Genomic DNA, 20628 nt, shown 5'->3' with positions numbered 1-20628 from the left:
GGCTTCTTTTAAGATCTTTTTCTTTGTCTTTGATTTGTTATAGTTTAAAAGTGATAGACCTAGGTGTGGTTTTTTAAGGCATCTATCCTGCTTGTGTTCTCTGAACTTCCTTGATCTGTGGTTTGCCGCTTGATGTTAGTTTGCAGAAGTTCCTTAGTCATTTTTGTGTCAAACATTTCTTCTGTTGCATTTCTCTTCTCTTGTTACTTCCATTATCATATGTTACTGTATGTCACATCTTTTGTAGTTGTCTCATTCTTCTTGGATAGTGTATTTGTCCTTTAGACTTTACTTTTGGGGTTTTGAGGATTTTATTGATACATCATCTACCTTTGAAATGATTTCCTTAGCTGTGTCCAGTGTACTAATAATCAGGAAAAGTATTTTCTGTGATAGTGTTTTTTACCCATAGATTTGGAGGGGTGTCTTTCTAATGATTTCCATCTCTGTGCTTAGATTTACATTGCCCATCTGTTCTTACATGCTTTTTGCTTTATCCATTAGTGCCCTTAGCATATTAATCATAATTGTTTTAAATTCCCAGTCTCATAATTCCAGCATCCCTTCCATGTCTGGTTCTGTTCTGTCTCTTCACATCATGTTTTTGCTTTTCGGTTTGCCTTGTAATTTTTTGATAGCCAGACATGATATTCCAGTAAAAGGAAGTGCTATAAATAGGCCCTTAGTAATGTTGTTGTGAGGTGTAGGGGGATTGGCAAGTGTTCTGTGTCCTGTGACTAGCTCTCAGTGTATTAGTGAGCCTTTTCCTCTAGACTGAGTTTCACAAGTGTTTCTTTGGGGTTTTTTCCTCCCTGCTAGGCGGGATAGGATGGCTAGAGTGAGTGGGAGTTGAGTAGGCTTCCCCAGGTTGGTTAAGCTCTAGTAATACCCCAGTGGATGAAGATTTGGTTAACTAGTTTCCACTAAAGGCTGACCTTCTTAAGAACAGACTGCTCCAGTATATTTCAAGATGGTTTCTTTTCTCCTTCCCTAGCTGGAAACCCAAGGGTATTTTTCTCTGATATTTACCAAGGGAGTCTGATTGGGCTCCTAGAGATAAACAGCATTGCAGGAGGTCCTCCCCTTCCCGCAACAGTGTCCCTCTGGAGCTTTTATCAGTGTTGAATATGTCCACACATAGCCTCCAACAGTTCTTAAATTACAGTTCAGGTTTTCCTACCCTGGCACTAGTTCCTCCAGTAGTTTCTGCTTGTGAGTCTCTGCTCTGATAAGCTGCAATTCTCTGTTACTCACCCATTGGTCTCTCAAATCTTCGGTGTAGCATTTTACCCTGTGCCCTCCCCTCTCTTGTGAATCCAAGAAGAATATGTTGAGCTTTTTTTTACTTATTACAGTGGAGTGGTGATTTCTAAGCTCCTTACAGAACCAGAAAACAACTTGTAGTTTTTGGTATATCTTGAAATTTTTTTTTATATATCTTGAAATTTTAATTTGTGGTATGTGTTTTTATGTATTTCTCTAGATATAAAATTGGAAAAGATATAATAGCTCACAGCAAATATACTGATAAAACTTTGTTCAGTTGATAGATTCTAGTTTTTTCATGAAGCACCAAAATCTTTAGATTTCTTATGTAATGGGTATATATATGATTGAATGTTTAGGTATTATTGAATATAGAGCTAAAAGATTTTTATATTGGGATCCCTGGGTGGCGTAGTGGTTTGGCGCCTGCCTTTGGCCCAGGGCGTGAGCGATCCTGGAGACCCGGGATCGAATCCCCCGTCGGGCTCCCGGTGCATGGAGCCTGCTTCTCCCTCTGCCTGTGTCTCTGTCCCTCTCTCCCTCTCTCTGTGTGTGACTATCATAAATAAATAAATAATTAATTTAAAAAAAAAAACCTTAAAAAAAAGATTTTTGTATTATTTTAAGTTAATGTTTTTGTATTTATTCAGTATTTTAAATAGTCCCAATTCATTCTCTTAATCCAGGTTGAAGATTGTAAAAATTTCTTTTAAGTGCAAACAGTTTTTTATTCAACTTAGAAAAGAAGTGGTGAGTATTGATCTAATAATTATTAATATAAGTGAATATATTTATAAATGTAGTATTCGTAAAAATAACATTTATGTGAACTTAATATTTATGTAAATGAAGTCTTAAGAAATGAAGTTATTCATGGCCACACTTTTAGTATGAGTGAAATTACTACTAATGTTGATAACTGACTACTGAGTTAATTCACATTTTAGAACATTGTTAATTTCCATGTGATTCTGATTTAAAGTTCTTCTACTCTCTTTTGAGCTTTGAAACTAATCTGAATCATGATGTTCATTGTCAGTTGTCAAGGTCTATTCATGAAGGTAATAACTAAGCATTTTTTCATATATATTTCCCCCCCTACTAATCAACAGCACTTCTTTTCATATATAAGCTCATTTTCTTTTAGGGAAACTAAGTGTTTAGTTTTGTTTCTAGGTCATGAATGTATATTATATTTCCTCCCTTTGTGGGAATGCTGATGTCCTTTTTACATATTGAATACAGTACATTAAGTTATCATGGAAAGTACAGCGTTGGAAAGAGTTTCACCTTGTAAATGATTTTATCTATTTAATTGACTTAAACTCATTTTTATCTTTTGCTTTAAATGATTTCTTATAAATCTTAACAAATTAATGCAGATTTCAAGATGGTTGTGTGTGTGCATGTGTATAAAATGTATTTGAAATCTTTAAAATACTTGAATCAGCTGTGTTTTATCAGGGTAATAATCTGACTATGGTTTATCATTTATAATCACAAAATATGAACATTTTTTCTATTATTTTACTGAATTCCACAGGAAAGTATACAAATATTAAGGATAGTATTTGATAGATGTATAATATATATGTAATATTAATATATAGAACATTACTACTGCCTTGGTATTATTGCTATTGGAACTGATGCCCATTTGTTATTATTAACCTTCCCAAAAGATAAATACTATTCTCATTTGCTTCACTGTGGATTAGTTTGCTTATTTTTGAACTTTAAAGAATGCAGTCATACATAATGTTCTCTTTTTGTCTACATTGTAACCTTAATGTGAGGTTCATTCATATTGTACATAGCAATAGTTCTATTGCTGTATGGTATTATATCGAGTGAATATACCATAAATTATTCATTTTTATGTTAGTGGGCAATTTTGGCATTACCAGGTTGTAGCTATTATGACTAATACTGCTAATGAAAATTTTTCTACATGTTTCAAAACACCTGGAAACTAGAGAACAAATATTTTACTTTAAATTATTATATTGTTAGAAGACAATGTAGAAGTCAGTTCTAGATTTTCCCCATTAATGATACTATCATTATTGGCAATAATAATTATGGTATTAACATTGATTGAAGTCATAGTATGTATCTGATAATTATACAGCTATTTTCATGTCATTTAATCCTCACAACTATTCTCCAAGGTAATATATCATTAGGAACGTGTTTAGCCACAGTAGTTAGATCAACAAAAGTCATCTAACTACTGATTAAAGACTGTAAATAGTCATAGTCTGCAGTGTTGCCTTGTTAATGTTTTTCTCTGAAACATGTCTTATACTTTAAATACCCAAACATTATAGAAACTACTTTTCTTTCAATATAACATTTTTATCTATTGTTTATAAAACGTGGAAAGTGGATTTTGTTGCAAATTTGTTACAAGTTGCCCAAATACAATTAGTAGAAAGTCCAAATCACACCTAAATTTTTGAAGTATGCAAAAATGTCAGAAAAATGTTTGATTCTTAGATGTTGCTTTTCCTGAGAGGCATTTCTTCATGCTCCTCTGTGTAAGACCTTCTCTGTCATTTTGCATTATCTATGGCATGTGGTACAATATGTAAACTATTGGGGCCTACTATTAAACACAATTCCACTGTTAAGCACAATTAACTCTTTGGTGATGAAAAAATAGTATTTTAAGCATATTATCTTCTAACATAGTAGTGTAATATTTATACATGGGCATCTTACTGTAGTTTCATTATGGAAATATATCTTTTGATAGTCAAACATTTCTATCAAAGGAATAGAAAACTAACCTTTAAAGAAAAGATCATTCACTTAGACTGTGTTAAAATTAAAAACTGTATCCATCAAAAGATATCATTAAGGGAGGGAAGTGGCACAGAGTATGTATATAATACACATGGGTGCACACACAGGGACCACATCCTTGGTTATATGTCGAACTCAATCCAAAAATACGCTGCTGATTTAAACAGATACTTCAGAAATGAGAACAGCCACATGACTAGTAACATAGGAAGGTGTTGAACCTCACTAATCATCAGGGAAATATAAATTATAACCAAAATGTGATCCACCAGAATTGTGATAATAGTGTAATGAAAAGATTGATAAGCCAGTGGTTGGTAAGTATGTGGAGGATATACTGCTGTTGGAGGGGAGTGCATATTGATCTAACCATTTTGGAAAACTGTTGGGCATTATCTACTGAAGATGAGCACATAATCTTATGATCCAGTAACAGAAATGCACACAAATATCCTCAAACTGGAAACATCAGATGTCTTTCAATGCCAAATGGATAAATAAACTGGTATATTCATATGACAGAATGAATATGATAGAATGAAAATTATTTTCACAACCATATGGATGAATATAAAAACATAATACTCAACAGAACAAGCCAGACATAAAGACATATATATGATTCTATATATATAAAGTTCAAAAACAGTTATAACCAATCAATGGTGATAAAAGTCAGAAGAGGGATTACCTTTGCAAAGATAATCTGGTAGAAAGGGGACATAAAGAATACTTCAGAGTTGCTAGTAATAATCCATTTCTTGCTCTGGTTGGATGTTAAATGGTCATATCATTATATGAAAACCAGAGCTGTACACTTAAAACATGCATGCCTTTATATGGTTGACTTCAGTAAAACCATATAAATAGTAATTTGTACCAGTCTTTTAGAGAAAAACTAAAGAAATATCTGTATTATGCTGCTGCTTATTTTAAAATTTGAGTTGCATAATAGTGTTCAGAAGTGATGAGTGAATATACCTATGTCCTGACAATCTAGACAGATTTACAAATTTCGAGATATTTTTAAAAGATGTGATGATATATCTTAAAGTTTAATTCATGGGCCAGGATTACATTTTGATATAGAATTATAGCTAGTAAGTTTTGAAAATAGATATGTATCAATTCTTAAACTTAATTCTAACTATATTCTAAAATTAAAGTCCTAAAAGTCATTAATATTACTGAATGAGGTGAGATTCACATTTTGCAAACCTTTCCATTTATGTTACTGCTTTTTTATTGGGTAAGCAAAAGAAGGTACTGTTCTTTAAGGATTAGTTATTTGTAAGGGTAGATTATTTATCTGTAGAAAGTAAACTAAATGGAGCATTAGATTCTGATATTTTACTGGTATTCTCTGCATTTTGTCATTTATTACAGCATGAATCTAGAGAAACATTATTGGGATTTAATATGGTGAATTACAGAGCATGCAAAAATTTGTGGAAAGCATGTGTAGAACATCACACATTCTTCCGTTTGGACAGACCACTTCCACCTCAAAAGAATTTTTTTGCACATTATTTTACATTAGGTTCAAAATTTCGGTACTGGTGAGTATTGCTTATGCATTAATGCTTTATTATTGGATTTTTCCTCACTTTAAGATAAAGATCTAATGAATCATAGAATGCTTATAATTCATATGTACCTACTGAGTCATAATCTTTGAACTGTGGCCCCCTATAGATTAGCAAAAAGTTTTAAAGGGTCTTGTGATCCAACAAGATGGAGAAATCTCTTCCACTGACTATATTTTAGATCATTATTTTTTAAAGTAAATCAGTCACACTTATTTACATTCTAGACATGTTATGAATTCCAGTGTATCTTTGTTAAACATTTATAAGAAAACTTTTCTTTGTTCTAAGACATCTTTATTTGTAAAAATGAAAGTATCTTCTGCATGAGCATATAATTGCCAGTTCCCCTCACTATCCAAAAGTAGACTGTTCCTGTGAAACCTTTTGTAAGCCAGATAGCATAAAGTGAAGAAGCCATTACCATTCATTTATATGGAAAAAATTATTTAGCATTCCCAGACTCCAAGAATCACCTCTCATAGGCTTTTTTCAGATACCTTAGGACACATCTTGCTAATGAATGGACAAAATAAATTGAGATAAAGCACAGATGCTCACAGACATAGTTCAAAACTCTGATGGCTTGATGCTGAGTGTACTTCCTTGGAAGGAGGTTGGTGGGGCACTCTCGCTGCTTGCGGTGTGCACAGTCTCTATAGTGCTTGCTGCAAAACAAACACTGAATGCTATTTTCTCTGTTTTTTTTTGTAAAAGCAAAACATCTTTTATGCATTGAAAACAAGTACTGTCTAATGTAGACATTTTATAAAAGCAAAGTGGCATAACACAAACTTTGAAAAAGCGAGGGATACTTGTAGTTTGCTTTTTTATGTATAAGTTCGTTAAACCCTTTATTATAAAAGTTCAAACAGCTATTATACAGAAATCACATTTAGTGAATGAACAACAACCCTAGATTCCTTTTCCTAAAACTGTCTTATTTATTCTTGATAGCTTTTATTTTTTTCCTATAGGAAACAATCTTTGAGGAATAATTCTATATTTGGAGAAGTTCTGATTAATTTTGCCTTAAAAGAATTCTTAAAAGACCCTTGAAAGCTAGTTTTTTAAGTGCAATATGATAAGAATCACATAGCAAAGTCATTCATAATCTACTAAAACAAATGTTACCCGTTTCTGTTCCACAAAAGATATGCCATCTTCAGTAAATAAAACCTTTTATCATTATGTGTTAGATTAATTCATGTTGTATATTCATGTGGAAAATATTTGTACATGCCTCAGAAAAGGCATATATTACAAATCTCAAACATTTTTATATTCCTAATTTGCAATTTCATTAAAAATTACAGTATAAATTTAGTACAGGATGATATACTATTAAAAATATATGTCCCTCCTCTCCAAAAAAGCAGCTCCCAAATTCATTGGCAGCACTGAAGCAGAATTAGGAAACTTTTAACAGCAAAAATGCCACAGCAGATTCTTAAGTGATGTCATGTTTAATTCTTCTGTAGCCTTCCTAAAAACAATTTTGAGGAAAGTAAGGTGATGGTAATCACAAATTTAAAAATAAATAGACTGATGGGACACCTAGGTGGTTCAGTCTGTTAAGCATCTGACTCTTGATCCCAGCTCAGGTCTTAATCTTAGAATTGTGAGTTCAAGGCCTGCTTTGGGCTCCATGCCAGGTGTGAAGCATATACTTCGATGGATGGACTGATGGATGGACAGACTGACTGAGAGTACAAGAATTAGATCATTGGTGAAAGTCAAGAAAAAAAATTTAAAAGTCTCATCTCAATCTCAGTAGGGATAGAAGAAATTTCCATTGAGAAAATAACGTAGACCATAATAGCAGTCTGTTAGTGAACTTAATTACTAATTAAGTGACCCTCAGGGTTATTATCCAAGGAGTACACTATCTTTAGCATAATTCTTCCTTTCCTCTGTCCTTGAAAATATGACTTACACATAAATGTACACATACCATGTCTCTTAGACAACAAAGAAATGCATAGAATGTAATAACCTGCTTTCAGCTATAATTCAGACGGATGTCAGACACGATGAGAAAAGTATCAAGGAGTTTACCCAAAGTGTACCACAGCAAACAAAATCTAGTCATGACAGTAAGTACAAAAAACTGTTAAAGAAACCAATCTGAGGAAAAAAATCACCGAAACAATGAAATTTCAACCACAGATGTTAATAAAAACAAGCTAAAGAACAATCTAAGAAAAAAATATTGGTAAAGTGAGGAGCAGTAACCTACCATTCAAGCTATTACTGCCCTTGTGGGAATATGGGCCCAGTACTGGCACATTTTATACTTTTTAACAGCTTTATTAAAGTATAATTTGTGTATAATAAGCTACCATATTTAGCATCTAAAATTTGATGTTTGGAGGTGTATTTGCATCCCCAAATCCATCCCTGTATCAAGATAGCAAGCATATCCTCCCCTGTTTTTGCCTTTTTTTTTTTTTTTAAGATTTTATTTATTCATGAGACAGAGAGAGAGAGAGAGAGAGGCAGAGAGGCAGAGACACAGGGACACAGGCAAAGGGAGAAGCAGGCTCCATGCAGGGAACCTGACATAGGACTCGATCCTGGGTCTCCACGATCACATCCCGGACTAAAGGCGGCACTAAACTGCCGAGCCACCCGGGCTGCCCCTGTTTTCTCCTTATACTCTCCTCTGTAACCTCTTTTCTTCCACCCTTCTTTGTCTCTGTGCCACCACTGATCTGCTTTCTGTCCCTACAAATTGGTTTGCATTTTATAGGATTTTATGTAAATTGAAGCATATATGTTACATACTCTTTAATACAGCCTCTTTTCACTTAGCATAATCGTTCTGAAATTCATCCATGTTGTTGCCTTTCAGTGGTTCATTTCTCTTCTGTGGAGTATTATTCCACTGTATAGATGTGTCACAATTTGTTATATGTTCACTTGCTTATGAATATTAAGTGTTAATTGTTTCCCCACTTGGGTTGTTTCCAGGTTTTGGCTGTTTCAAATAAAGCTGCTGTGAGCATTCATAGTATTTATATGGTTTAACTTCCCTTGTTAAATACCTGTGAGTGGAATGGCCAGATCACATGGTAGATGTATGTTTAACTTTGCAAGCAAGAAACTGCCAATCATTTTTTCAGAGCAGTTTTTACAATTCTGTGTACTCACCAGCCGTGAGAGTTCCAGTTCCATTGCATTTTCATCCAAACCTCTTCTGAAGAGTACACAATTTTGATGAAATTTAATTTACTATTGTATTCTTTCATGGATCTTTCTTTTGGTGTCAAATCTAAAATCTTTGCCTATCCCAAAGCTGAAAAGATTTATTCCTCTGTTTTCTTTTAAGAGTTTTATAGTTTTACTTCTTACACTTAGATATGTGATCCACGTGGAAATAATTTTTGCATATGATATGAAGTACATTCAAAAAGTATATAAAGTTCATTTTTTTGCATATGGGTAGCCAGTTGTTTGAGCATTAATTTTTGCAAAGATTACCCTTTCTTTCTCCACTGAATTGCCTTTGCCCCTTTCTTGAAAATAAGTTATCAGCATTTGTGTGGACTTGTTTTTGGATTTATTTATAGTAAGTCTTAGAGTGTAATAGTCCTCCAACTTTGTTCTTTTTTAAAGTTGTTTTCAAATGTTTTAGATTCTTCGCATTTTCATCTGAACTTTAGAACTAGCTGACTTATTTCTACAGAAAAAGACTTCTTAAGGGGGAGCACCTGGTGACTCTTGATCTCAACTCAGGTCATGATATCTGGGTTGTGGGATGGAGCCCCACTTGGGGCTCTGTGCTGGGCATGGAGCACGCTTGAGATTCTCTTTGTCCCCCTCCCTCTGCCCACTCCCTCCACCTTGCCACTTGTGTGTACCCTCTCTTTCTCTCAAGAAAAAAAGCCAAAACAAAAACCACTTCTTGGATTTTAATTGGGATTGTGCTGAAACTATAGATCAATTTCAGGAGCATTGACATCTTAAAAACACTGAGTTTTCAAACTCATGAAGCAGTACATCTTTTATCTATTTGTCTTTTCTTTCTTTGTTGTTTGTAGTTTTTTAGCATATAGATCTTTCACAAATTTCACAGGTCTTTGCTAAATTTATCCTTAATTTTTTGAGGTCTTTTAAAATTTCAATTCGAGATTGTTTACTATGAAACAAATACAAGTGGGTTTTTTTTATGTTGATCTTATTTCAATAGTGACACCTTGCTTGCCTCACTTATTCTAGGATCTTTTTTGTAGCTTCCAACAGATTTTCTACCTAGACGATAAAGACAGTTTTAATTCTTCCTTTCCATTCTGATACTTTTTATTTCTTTTTCTTTCCTTATTCCCCCAGCTAGAACCTCCTGTACAGTGCTGAATAGAAGTGGTGAGAATAAATATCCTTGTCTTTTCTTTATCTTGGGGTGGGGGGAAGATATTAATCTTTTACTATTGAGTATTGTATTAGTTGTAGGCTCTTAATAGATGCTATATATAATGCATGTTGAGGAAATTCCTTCTACATCTCCCTGAAGCTTTTGTTAGGATTGGATATTGGTTTTTGTCAAATGCTTTTTCTGCAGGTGTTACAAAAATTATGTGGTTTTCTTTTCATTTGTTTGCATGTTGAATTACATTGAGTTTTAAGTACTAATCACCACCCCAATATTCCTAGGATAAATCCCATTTGATCATGACCTATTATCCCTTTTCTGTTTTTTTAATTCAGTTTACCAAATTTTTGTTTAGGATTTTTGCATTTTTGTTCACGAAGGATATTGCTCTACAGTTTTATTTTCTTGTAATATCATTGCCAGGTTTTAGTGTCAGGGTAATTTTGGCTTCACTGGATGAATAGAGAAGTATTCACTCATTTTCATTTTTCTAGAAAAGTTTCTGTAGTAATGCTGTCATTTCTTTTTAAAATGTTTGGCAGAACCTACCAACTAATCCATCCAGGGCAGAAGTTTTGTTTATAGGAAGTTTTAGAACAACACATTCAAATTCTTTAATATAAATAAAGCAGTTCAGGTTTTTTTTCTTTTCTTAGTGAGCTTTGGTAGTTCATGTTTTTCAAACAATTTATCTCCTTTAAGTACTGAGGAAGTTTTTTGGCGTAAAGTTTATGATATTCTTTGTAATAATAATGTGAGCCACCAAGTCCTAACGAAAAAAAGTGAAAAATATTAAACTTGCCCAGTATGCCATTCAAGTCTAAAGCCTCTAGATATTATCAAAGCAACATCTCTGAGCCCATCTAGGAAAAAAAATTCTTTTTTAAGATTTCGTGTTTAGGTGACCTCTTGTACCCAGTGTGGGGCTCTAACTCACAACTCTGAGATCAAAAGTCACATTCTTACTGACCAAGCCAGCCAGGCACCCAGAAAAAAAGTTGTTTTAAGAAAATTAAGCCATCTGAGAGAGAAGTCAACGTGACTCAAGAAGAATCTTGGTAAAAGAACTAAGAATAAAAAAAAGAAAAAACTAAGAATAAGGTTAAGTCCTTTAAATATAGATAATTGATCCTTGACAACTGTCAGAATTAATTTTAGAATAGAATTAAAATGCTATAAACTTTGATAAAGTAAAAATAGCTATATAACTAAGAAAACGAAGCAAGGGACTAGTGGAAGTATGAGAATCCATATTAACAAAAATTAAATATTAATAACACCAACTCCTTGAAGTTTTTCTAATCTTTTTTTCATCCTTTATATATGAATGGCAGTCGTTTCTTTCTTTTAGTTCAAGGGAAATGAGTTTAATAATGTTTTCACTTAAAGTGGGATATATAGCATAATCATTCTGTTAATAGAATTATGTTTCTTATTTGTAGCATTTTCTATATATATAGAGAGAGTTTTAGAATGATTTTTACTTGCTCATAATAGAGATTCTTTCTTAAGACTGGCTAAATTTGGGGTTTTCATTGTTTTTTAATTTAATTTTTTTTAATTTGGGATTTTAAAGATATCTTTTTGTTATGCTTTTCTGTATTGCTGAAATTAGTTATAATTAGCATGTATTCTTTTACCAATTGTCTTTTTCTTATTGTTCTAAAAATAAGTATCTTACTGTCAGATTTTGGCATTCTTAGATTATGGTACAGTTTTGCATTTTGTTCTAATAATAATATTGAAGTCCTAAAGAACAATATTATGGATAATATGAAACATAAACCTTTGGGGCACCTGCGTGGCTCAGTCGGTTAAGCATCTGCCTTTGTCTCAGACCTTGATCCCAAGACACTAGAATGGAGCCCCACATCGCATCAGACTCTCTGCTCAGTGTGGAACCTGCTTCTCCCTCTCCCTCTGCTACTCTCCCTGCTTGTGCTCTCTCTCTCCCTGTCAAATAAATAAATAAAATATTAAAAAAAAAATAATTGGTAGCCTTAGAGCTACCGACCCAGTTGGTTGGATCTGCCCGAGAGGTGCTACTTTGATCAGGGATGTTACATACCATCCACAAGGTGCTGTTTCTCCCAACGTTCTCTTCCTACTATTGTTACAGCAGCCACCTGCATCTGACAATCTCCTTCTTTTGTCTTGCTCTACTTTCTGATCTCCCACCAGAAAAAAGTAGAACCTAACAGCCAACTCACAAAGGAACCTAAAAAATAGAGTTTATTGACTAGCAAGCCTCCTACAAAACTTAGCAGAGCACAGGAAGAGGATTCAGGCCTGTGACAGCTTAGTTAATGGTAATTAGTTTATATAAGTAAACCATATATGTTTATAGCTTTTATAACTCTAAAAATGAAGTTTTATGTTTGTAGTCCTTAAGTACTTTTAAAATATATTCAAAGCACTTTTTTAATCAAAATGATTAATACTCTTGTAATTGAGATAGGAGTGGCAGCATGACAAATGTTTCTCTGGATATGGTCCTTGATCCCTATTGGGTACACATGAAATAAATATTTTTTTGCTCATAATCAATCTTTGGAAATACTAGAACTTTTGTAAGACTTCAAAATTTTGGTATATTATTTAGACTGAGAGATGAAATTCAGAATATCAGAAGATTTATTACTTCTTCCACCAACTTACTCACATACCTTTATTCTCTCTCTTCCATAATATTGAAGGGATTAAAATCATTGTTTTAGGGCAGCCTGGGTGGCTCAGTGGTTTAGCACCACCTTCAGCCCAGGGCATGATCCTGGAGTCCTGGGATCAAGTCCCAGGTCAGGTTCCCTACATGGAGCCTGCTTCTTCCTCTGCCTATGTCTCTACCTCTCTTTTTCTCTCTCTCTCTCTCTCTCTCTCTCTCTCTCTCTCTGTCTGTCTCTCTCTGTCTCTTATGAATAAATAAATCTTTAAAAAAATAAAAATCACTGTTCTAATATGGAAATACAAAACAATAGTGAACCTCAGTTTGTTACCTTGTTGACAATTGCAAATATAGTTTATCTTTAGAGGAAATATGTTTTCTTAAAAAACTTCAACATACGTAGGTTTAAAAATCATGGTTTCTGACTTTTTCATTAAGACTTCAACAGACCATTTCTGTTCACATTTATCTATACATATCCATGGAAGATGATCTTAAAATTGTTGGCTTTGCTTTGGAAACCTGTATTTGGCTACTTTTACATGAATCAGATATCTATCTACAAATATAAATATAAAAATACATATTTGATATACTAGACATTTATGTCTGTTCACACTTAAATAATGTGATATGTTAAGTAGCAAATTCTCTGAGAACCAAGTTTTTAGTAACAGATTTGGTCCGAATATACTGGTCTACCACAGAGGAGGCTCAGTTTTCATGCATAAACTATGCGCTTGCGGGATCCCTGGGTGGCGCAGCGGTTTGGCACCTGCCTTTGGCCCAGGGCGCGATCCTGGAGACCCGGGATCGAATCCCACGTCAGGCTCCCGGTGCATGGAGCCTGCTTCTCCCTCTGCCTGTGTCTCTGCCTCTCTCTCTCTCTCTCTCTCTCTCTCTGTGACTATCATAAATAAATAAAAATTAAAAAAAAAAAAAAAACTATGCGCTTGCTAGACAGATTGGCTTCAAGACAAATCACCGATGGTGTCCAACTCACAACCATATTTCTGTCCTTTGTTCCTTTCTGTATACAAAAGTCTGGAGTTGCCTGTGTCTGGACAAGGAAGGATTTGAGGCTATAACCAGTCTTCATATCTATGATGATTACCATTAGACAAGGAAGTAAAGCCCAAGGAAAGAGCAGTTCTTTAAGATTCCTTATGTTTCAGGCCTTTCATCAAGGGGATACTAGAGACAATAGCTAAACCACAGGCCCAACCTATGGGATGAGGGTGGTAGTCATTCTCCAGTAAAGAAGTAGCTAAAAAAATGAAGTGTCTATGAACATATCTTTATTCATTAAAGGAAGAGCCATAGATAAGCTTCATCCATGAAGGTAGAACTGGAGTTGAGTACAATCTTTCCTTCTTATCCTCTGCCCCCTTTTCTCTGCTAGAAATTTGTCTCTTATAGAGTTATAGTACAATAATCTTGCATGCTGTTATTTTTATCTTAGAGTTCTAAGTTTTTATTATTGTGCATGTTTATGTATTTCAGTGGAAGAACTGAAGTCCAGTCAGTTCAGTATGGCAAAGAAAAAGCAAATAAAGACAGGGTATTTGCAAGGTAAGCTGCCTCTATGTCAGTGTCTGAGTTGTTCTTAAAAGATTAAAATTACTATTAAAAATGGTGAGGACTGGGCAGCCCCGGTGGCACAGCGGTTTAGCGCCGCCTGCAGCCCGGGGTGTGATCCTGGGGACCCGGGATCGAGTCCCACGTCAGGCGTCCTGCACGGAGCCTGCTTCTCCCTCTGCATGGAGCCTGCTTCTCCCTCTGCCTGTGTCTCTGCCTCTCTCTCGTTCTCTCTAAATAAATTAATTAATTAAAAAAAAGAAAAGGTTTAAAAAAAATGGTGAGGACTTTGGATTACATTTTTACAAATGTGATTATAGGATTATCACTTGATCCTTTATTTAATTAAACAGTAAATTATGTTGAGGGAGTAATGAAATAATCTGTTTAGTTTTATTCATTCCTGGGTTTTTTTGTTGTTTTTTGTTTTTGTTGTTGTTGTTGTTTTGGGTTTTTTTTTTTGCTGTTGATGTGAGTGAAATTAATTAACCCTGTGCCAAGCATTATAGTTCTGACCAGGCTAAATGATTATAATGTAACATTTTGTGACATTTTTATCTCCTTCATTTTTTAGACATCTTTGAAAAACATAATGATTAATTTCATACATTATTCATTCCACTTCCTTATTTTTTTAAATTACATTGTTAAGAAATAAGGTTTTGGGGGTACCATTTAGTTATCTTCATATTTTTAGGAGCTGTTTATAGCCAGTTTGCTTTTTGACAAGTGAAATGATATGATCAGATTTGTTTTAGAAAATAGGTTTAAAAAAAAAGAAAATAGGTTTATGAGCAGTTAATGGAGAATGGGTTAGAAGTAAGGACTCGGTACTGAGCAACCAATTAGAAGGTTATTGCAGTAATCCAAGTGAAAATAATGAAGGCCTGAATTAAAACATTGATGACTGAATGGAGTTTAGGGAACAAATTTGGGCAACATTTTGTAGGTGGAACTAACAGAAGTTATTAATCAATTAGATGAATGTGTGTTAGAGATAGAAATATCTGGAAAGACCATTAGATTTGAGTGACATAAAATGGACAAGGGGATACACGAAAGAGAACAAGTTGTAATGGAAAAAAAGAGTTAAACTGGCACAGGTCTAGTTTGAGATGCCTAAGCAACAATCAAACAGGATTATCCAATAAATGAAAGGAGAAAGAGTGACCAATTTGGTGGCAGCAAATATCTATCGAAGACCTACTCTACTGTGTCAGGCCTTGGAAATACAGAGAAGAACAAAATACACATCTTAGTCCCATGGAGTTTAAATTGTGATTGGTGCAACAGGTAAAAGTAAAGGATTGATTGAGCCAGTGTAAGACCTTAGAGCTGGAGTCTGCTTTTCATGTTTGAGGACAAGTAGGCAGGCCAGTAATGGACCAGAGAGAGAGAGCAAGACCATGGTAGAGAAAGTAGAGAGGAAGATAGGTAGCAACCAGAACTTGTATGACCTCATATTAGAAACGGTGAGGACTTTGGATTTAAGGGCTGAGAGCCCCCACTGGAAGGGATATAAACTGACTTGAATTTTTAACAGCCTGGCAGAGTTATCATGTTTTACAGTGGTGAACTGAAATATTTACAAATACCATGATTTGTTTCAGAATAATTGGGGTGAGAGTGTTCAAGTAAGTGGTAGGGAGGAAGCAAGATTGACCATGATGATGATCACTGAACCTGGATCCTGAGTGTAGTGTTTATTAAAGTGTTCTCTACTTTTGTTTATGTTTGAAATGTTCCATAATAAAAAATATGAGAATAAGGGACTGCTCTGGCTGCTGTGATGGAATCACCTGTACAGGGATATGAATGGATGTAAGGTAGCCAGTTAATCTAATAGTGGCTAAAGTTTATTTTGTATTTATCTATGCCAGGCAATTTTTGTGGATGATCTCACAATCCCCATAATTCAGTGAGGTAAATTCCATAATAGATTAGAAAACTGAGAACAGCATGTTTGAATAATTTAACTGAGAAGGGTTCTAGCAGGATTCTCACGCAGGCCTCCTAGTTCTTACCCACACTTTTAATCTCTACAGAATAGATCTGGTCAGGCCTAGATAGCATTTTGCTGTGATAAATTTACTTGAATTTAAATGATGTAATTCTTCTCAACATTTGTTCAAAGTTTTGAGTTTGATTTATTATGTCTTACTTTTAGATTTATGAGGGAAATATTGTCATTTCTTTATTAAATATAAATCTTAGCATCATAGTTTTGGTTATTTGGGAAAGGAGGAAAGAAGAAAATAAGAACCGAGATGCCTACTCTAATAGACATGGCTACGGAAATTATTCAGACCCTTCCTCTTATAGTATTAGGTACCCTTGTTTCCAGTTAGAAAGTACTAAGCACCTGTAGGAAGGTAAGATGTACAGAAAATGTCTTTAAAATTATTTTCCTTAAAATTCCTTAAGAATGAAATAATTACTTCCTCTTAACTTTGTTTTAATTTAAAAGTATTCTAGTTCTTAGTACTATACCTTATTTGAACCATTTTTTTCAGACTTGTTAAAATCAAAATACTTTTCTGATTCTTTTCTTTTAAAAATACACCTAACAAAATTCTTCTCTTTTTCCTTCTTTACCTAACAAAAAGGTTAAATTTTTTCTTGCTTGATTTTTATAAAAATGGTGAACATGATTTAATAAGTTCCACTGTACTATATCCTAATATGAATACCACCTTATAGATGTATTTATGTATTAATGCTAATATCACATGCAAATGACATTTTTTTAAGATTTTATTTATTTATTCATGAGAGACACACAGAGAGAGAGGCAGAGACATAGCCAGAGAGGGAAGCAGGCTCCATGCAGGGAGCCCGATGTGGGACTCAATCCTGGGACTCCAGGATCATGCCCTGAGCCAAAGGCAGACACTCAACCTCTGAGCCACCTAGGCGTCCTGCAAATGATTTTTCAAATAAGTATTAATGTTTTAATATTTTGATCATATGTGACCTCGAGAAATATGCAGTTATACCTGCATCTTAGTTCTTCATTTTGTATGTGCATTATTAAAGTGAGAAATAAAAAAAAAACAAAAAATAAAATAAAGTGAGAAATCATTTAAAAGATTATTTTATAAAACAAATACGCATTATTTAGTAAGGCTTAAGTTCCAATATGAGACGCCCCAAGTAACTGCCCCATTTCTTTTGTTATGCAGAATTCTATGAATCCTTTGTAAAAGAGGTCATCACAGGGACAAAGTTTTATTTAATGGTACTGTTTTAATGATTCTGCCCCCTCCAAAAGACTGAAGCTTCTCTGAGGTGGTTTTTATAATATATGACAATCTTATTGTGGTGGTTTGATGCGTATCTACCAAAATACTCTAATAGTTTTAGCAATTGTTAAATTATTCTGTTAAATTATTAGAGAATTCTAGAAGTTTTGTCCACTTCTTAGAATTTTAGTTGGAGAAAAGATTTCTCCTTAGAGTTTCCATGTAAGGTCATTTTTTCAACAATAATAAATTAGTTATTTTTCTTTGAATTGCTTTCATACTTTTTTCAATTGTCATATGAAATCTAAGAAGAAAGCAAAAGAATCTTCATATGCAACAGAAAAATAAAGTACCATGGTCAGAAGCTACATTTACCACATTGCAAACACACTGATGAAGTGTGGTATTTTTTTCTCTGAAATTTCCACATTCAACAGGAAACATAGACAGCAAGCTTGAGTGGGTGGGTCTCTGAGGTTAAAGCTGTTAATAAAAACTTGAAATTTAGTTTTAAATACAAAGCATCTCCAACCATGTTTAATTTATTAACAACAGTAAAGTATTCTGCGTCTCTATACTGGGTGAGTATAACTGGATTTTTTCCTCCTTCAAATGATTTTCTCCCTCTTTGAAAATGAAAGTAGTTGATCTTCTAACTATGGTTATGAACTCCTATAATTTACATTTCATAGTCTAATATATGAAAATGAATAGCTTATTAACTTTGAAAATTAGCATTAATAGAAGAGCAATAAATATTATGGTTTCTTTTAATAATCTCCATTTTAAAAATCAAATACGTGATATAATATACTTTTTTTCCATCTTATTGTGACTAATAGGAATATTAGTTTGCACAGCAATTTTGGGAGGTTGGGCTAAATTGTGTCCTGATTGTCTTCAAGTAGGAAAACCTTATAATTTAAACTTATGGTAATGGGAAATAGGAAAATGTTCATGCTTATGTTGCTTTGAATTCATTTATGAAAAATGAAATCCGAGTCAGTGCCTTTCTTTAATCAATAGCATTACATCTCTTTTAGGAAATGTTAGATGTTCTTAAATTAAGGAGATGTCAAAAAAAAAAAAAAATTAAGGAGATGTCATTAAGCCAAACTAAAAAAGGTTTTGGCTGTGAATACCTGAAATGATGGGTTCCTTGTGTGGTTTCAATTCATAAGTAATTTAACTTACTTATGGCTTAATGAAATCAATAAACTAAAAATTGCACTGAAAATTTAGATACTCATAAATCATAAAACTCAGGAAGGGAAGAACCTAGGGTCATACATTGTGTTGGTAAATTATGATACTAAACATAGAGGGGCACCTGGGCAGCTCAGTGGTTGAGCGTCTGCCTTTGTCTCAGGTTGTGATCCCAGAGTCCCACATCAGGCTCCTTGCATGGAGCCTGCTTCTCCTCCCTCTTTCTATGTGTCTACCTATCTCTGTATGTCTCTCATGAATGAATGAATGAATGAATGAATGAATGAATAAATAAATCTAAAAAAAATAGAATATGATCTATTAAGACAAATTCTGAGATTTGGTTTATAGTTGGAGGTATAAAAATAAAAATGTTTACTTACCAAATTATTTCTGCAGATCCCCAAGTAAGCCGTTGGCACGGAAATTAATGGATTGGGAAGTAGTAAGCAGAAATTCATTATCTGATGACAGGTTAGAAACACAAAGCCTTCCATCACGGTCTCCACCTGGAACTCCTAATCAGTAAGTACAAATTTACCTTAGATTTGCCTGAAGAATGAAATAGGTAAATCTTTACATTTAAATATTTTAGTCAAGTGTGACTTTTTTTGCTCCAGAGCATTATTTCCTCAGAGCCTGCAGCTTACTGCATTAGTGGCATGGAAAAGTCTTAGTGAATGAGAGAGCAGAACATTGAACATGGAAGCACACTTTCCTGTACAGTATGGGTCTCTCACCATTAAATCAAGATCAGTTAGTAGACTTAAAATCTGGAAATGAGGTCATTATTCACATAATCCTTTTTCATGAGCTCTCCAACAGAATTTCTAGGGAAGCATATATTGTTTGAAAATGCTCAATGATTGTGATTCTTGCCTAAGCTGTTCCACCACTTTCTGTGGTCTGGAAAAAGGGATTTCCAATGTAAATTCCCACAAGCTGAGCCATATTTTCACTAAGAAGCCTATGTTACCACCATTTACTGTTTATATACTTTATCCTAGTATTTCTCACAAAAACTGTATGCTTTGGTATAAATAAAAATATTATAATCAACTTGTATTGGCTGAAGATTTTAAATAATGTGCTAACAAATGTGTGTAATATATGTGCATACCTAGGTAATGATAAACAGATATCAGTGTGTTCATAGATTTTGTTTAACCAAAAGGTTGAATACAAAATATTTGAATTTTGGTGTGGAATGTAATATTTAAAGAAGTCTAACTTTAGAAATGTATTAAACACAATAATATCCACTACGTGTATACTAAATTCTGCTTTGTAATAAAGATGTTACTTATTTATTTTAGAGAGCACAGTGTGGGGAGGAACAGAGGGAAAGGGACAAGCAGACTCAGCACTGAGTGCAAAGCCTGACACGAGACTTGATCCCACAACCCCAAGATCACAACCTGAGCTGAAATCGAGTCACATGCCTAACGAACTGAGCCACCCAAGCACCCCTGTACTAAATTCTAAAAATTTTGTCACCCGTGGGTGTTTGTCAGCCCAAGAATAAACATCTACCATATTAAAAGTAAAGTTTCGTCCAGAGAACATTAGCTCCTTACCTGCATGTCTTCCTAGCTGCTAAAAATAAGATAAGACTCAAAAGTTTTTCTCTTACTAATTGCAGATTGCTAAATCATCTTTTTAAATAAAATACTACCATATATTCAGAAGCTAATCAACAATTTGAAGAAAATCCATAACCATCTTTTTGGTTCATTTTCCAGCCAGCCATGTCTCCATTTGTTACTAGTACCACTAAACAATTATAGCAAATTATAGAAGACACAGGAAAGATGATTGAGTTAATTAGTTAGCAGTAGCTTTGATTAAGCTTCCTAGATAATGAAACAATTTTAGATAGGATCTAAAAAAGTTGGTTTTTTCCTCAGT

At 33.9% G+C, this 20628-nt stretch overlaps 1 protein-coding gene across 3 annotated transcripts in view; it reads left to right on the top strand.

The window, feature by feature from the left end:
• The window catches only part of PTPN4 (protein tyrosine phosphatase non-receptor type 4), a 205515-nt gene that overhangs the window by 140350 nt on the left and 44537 nt on the right, over positions 1-20628 (top strand). For all 3 annotated transcript variants that reach the window (XM_026017724.2, XM_026017723.2, XM_072757553.1), the window contains 4 exons: positions 1953-2016; positions 5461-5633; positions 14198-14266; positions 19120-19245. In XM_026017724.2, coding sequence (XP_025873509.1) covers positions 1953-2016; positions 5461-5633; positions 14198-14266; positions 19120-19245 — 432 coding nt within the window. The remainder of the gene's footprint in view (positions 1-1952; positions 2017-5460; positions 5634-14197; positions 14267-19119; positions 19246-20628) is intronic.

This window comes from Vulpes vulpes, chromosome 5 (assembly GCF_048418805.1).
Source record: "Vulpes vulpes isolate BD-2025 chromosome 5, VulVul3, whole genome shotgun sequence".
NCBI lineage: Eukaryota > Metazoa > Chordata > Mammalia > Carnivora > Canidae > Vulpes > Vulpes vulpes.
The sequence above is the reverse complement of the archived record's forward strand: the minus strand, read 5'-3'. Positions and strand labels throughout refer to the sequence as shown.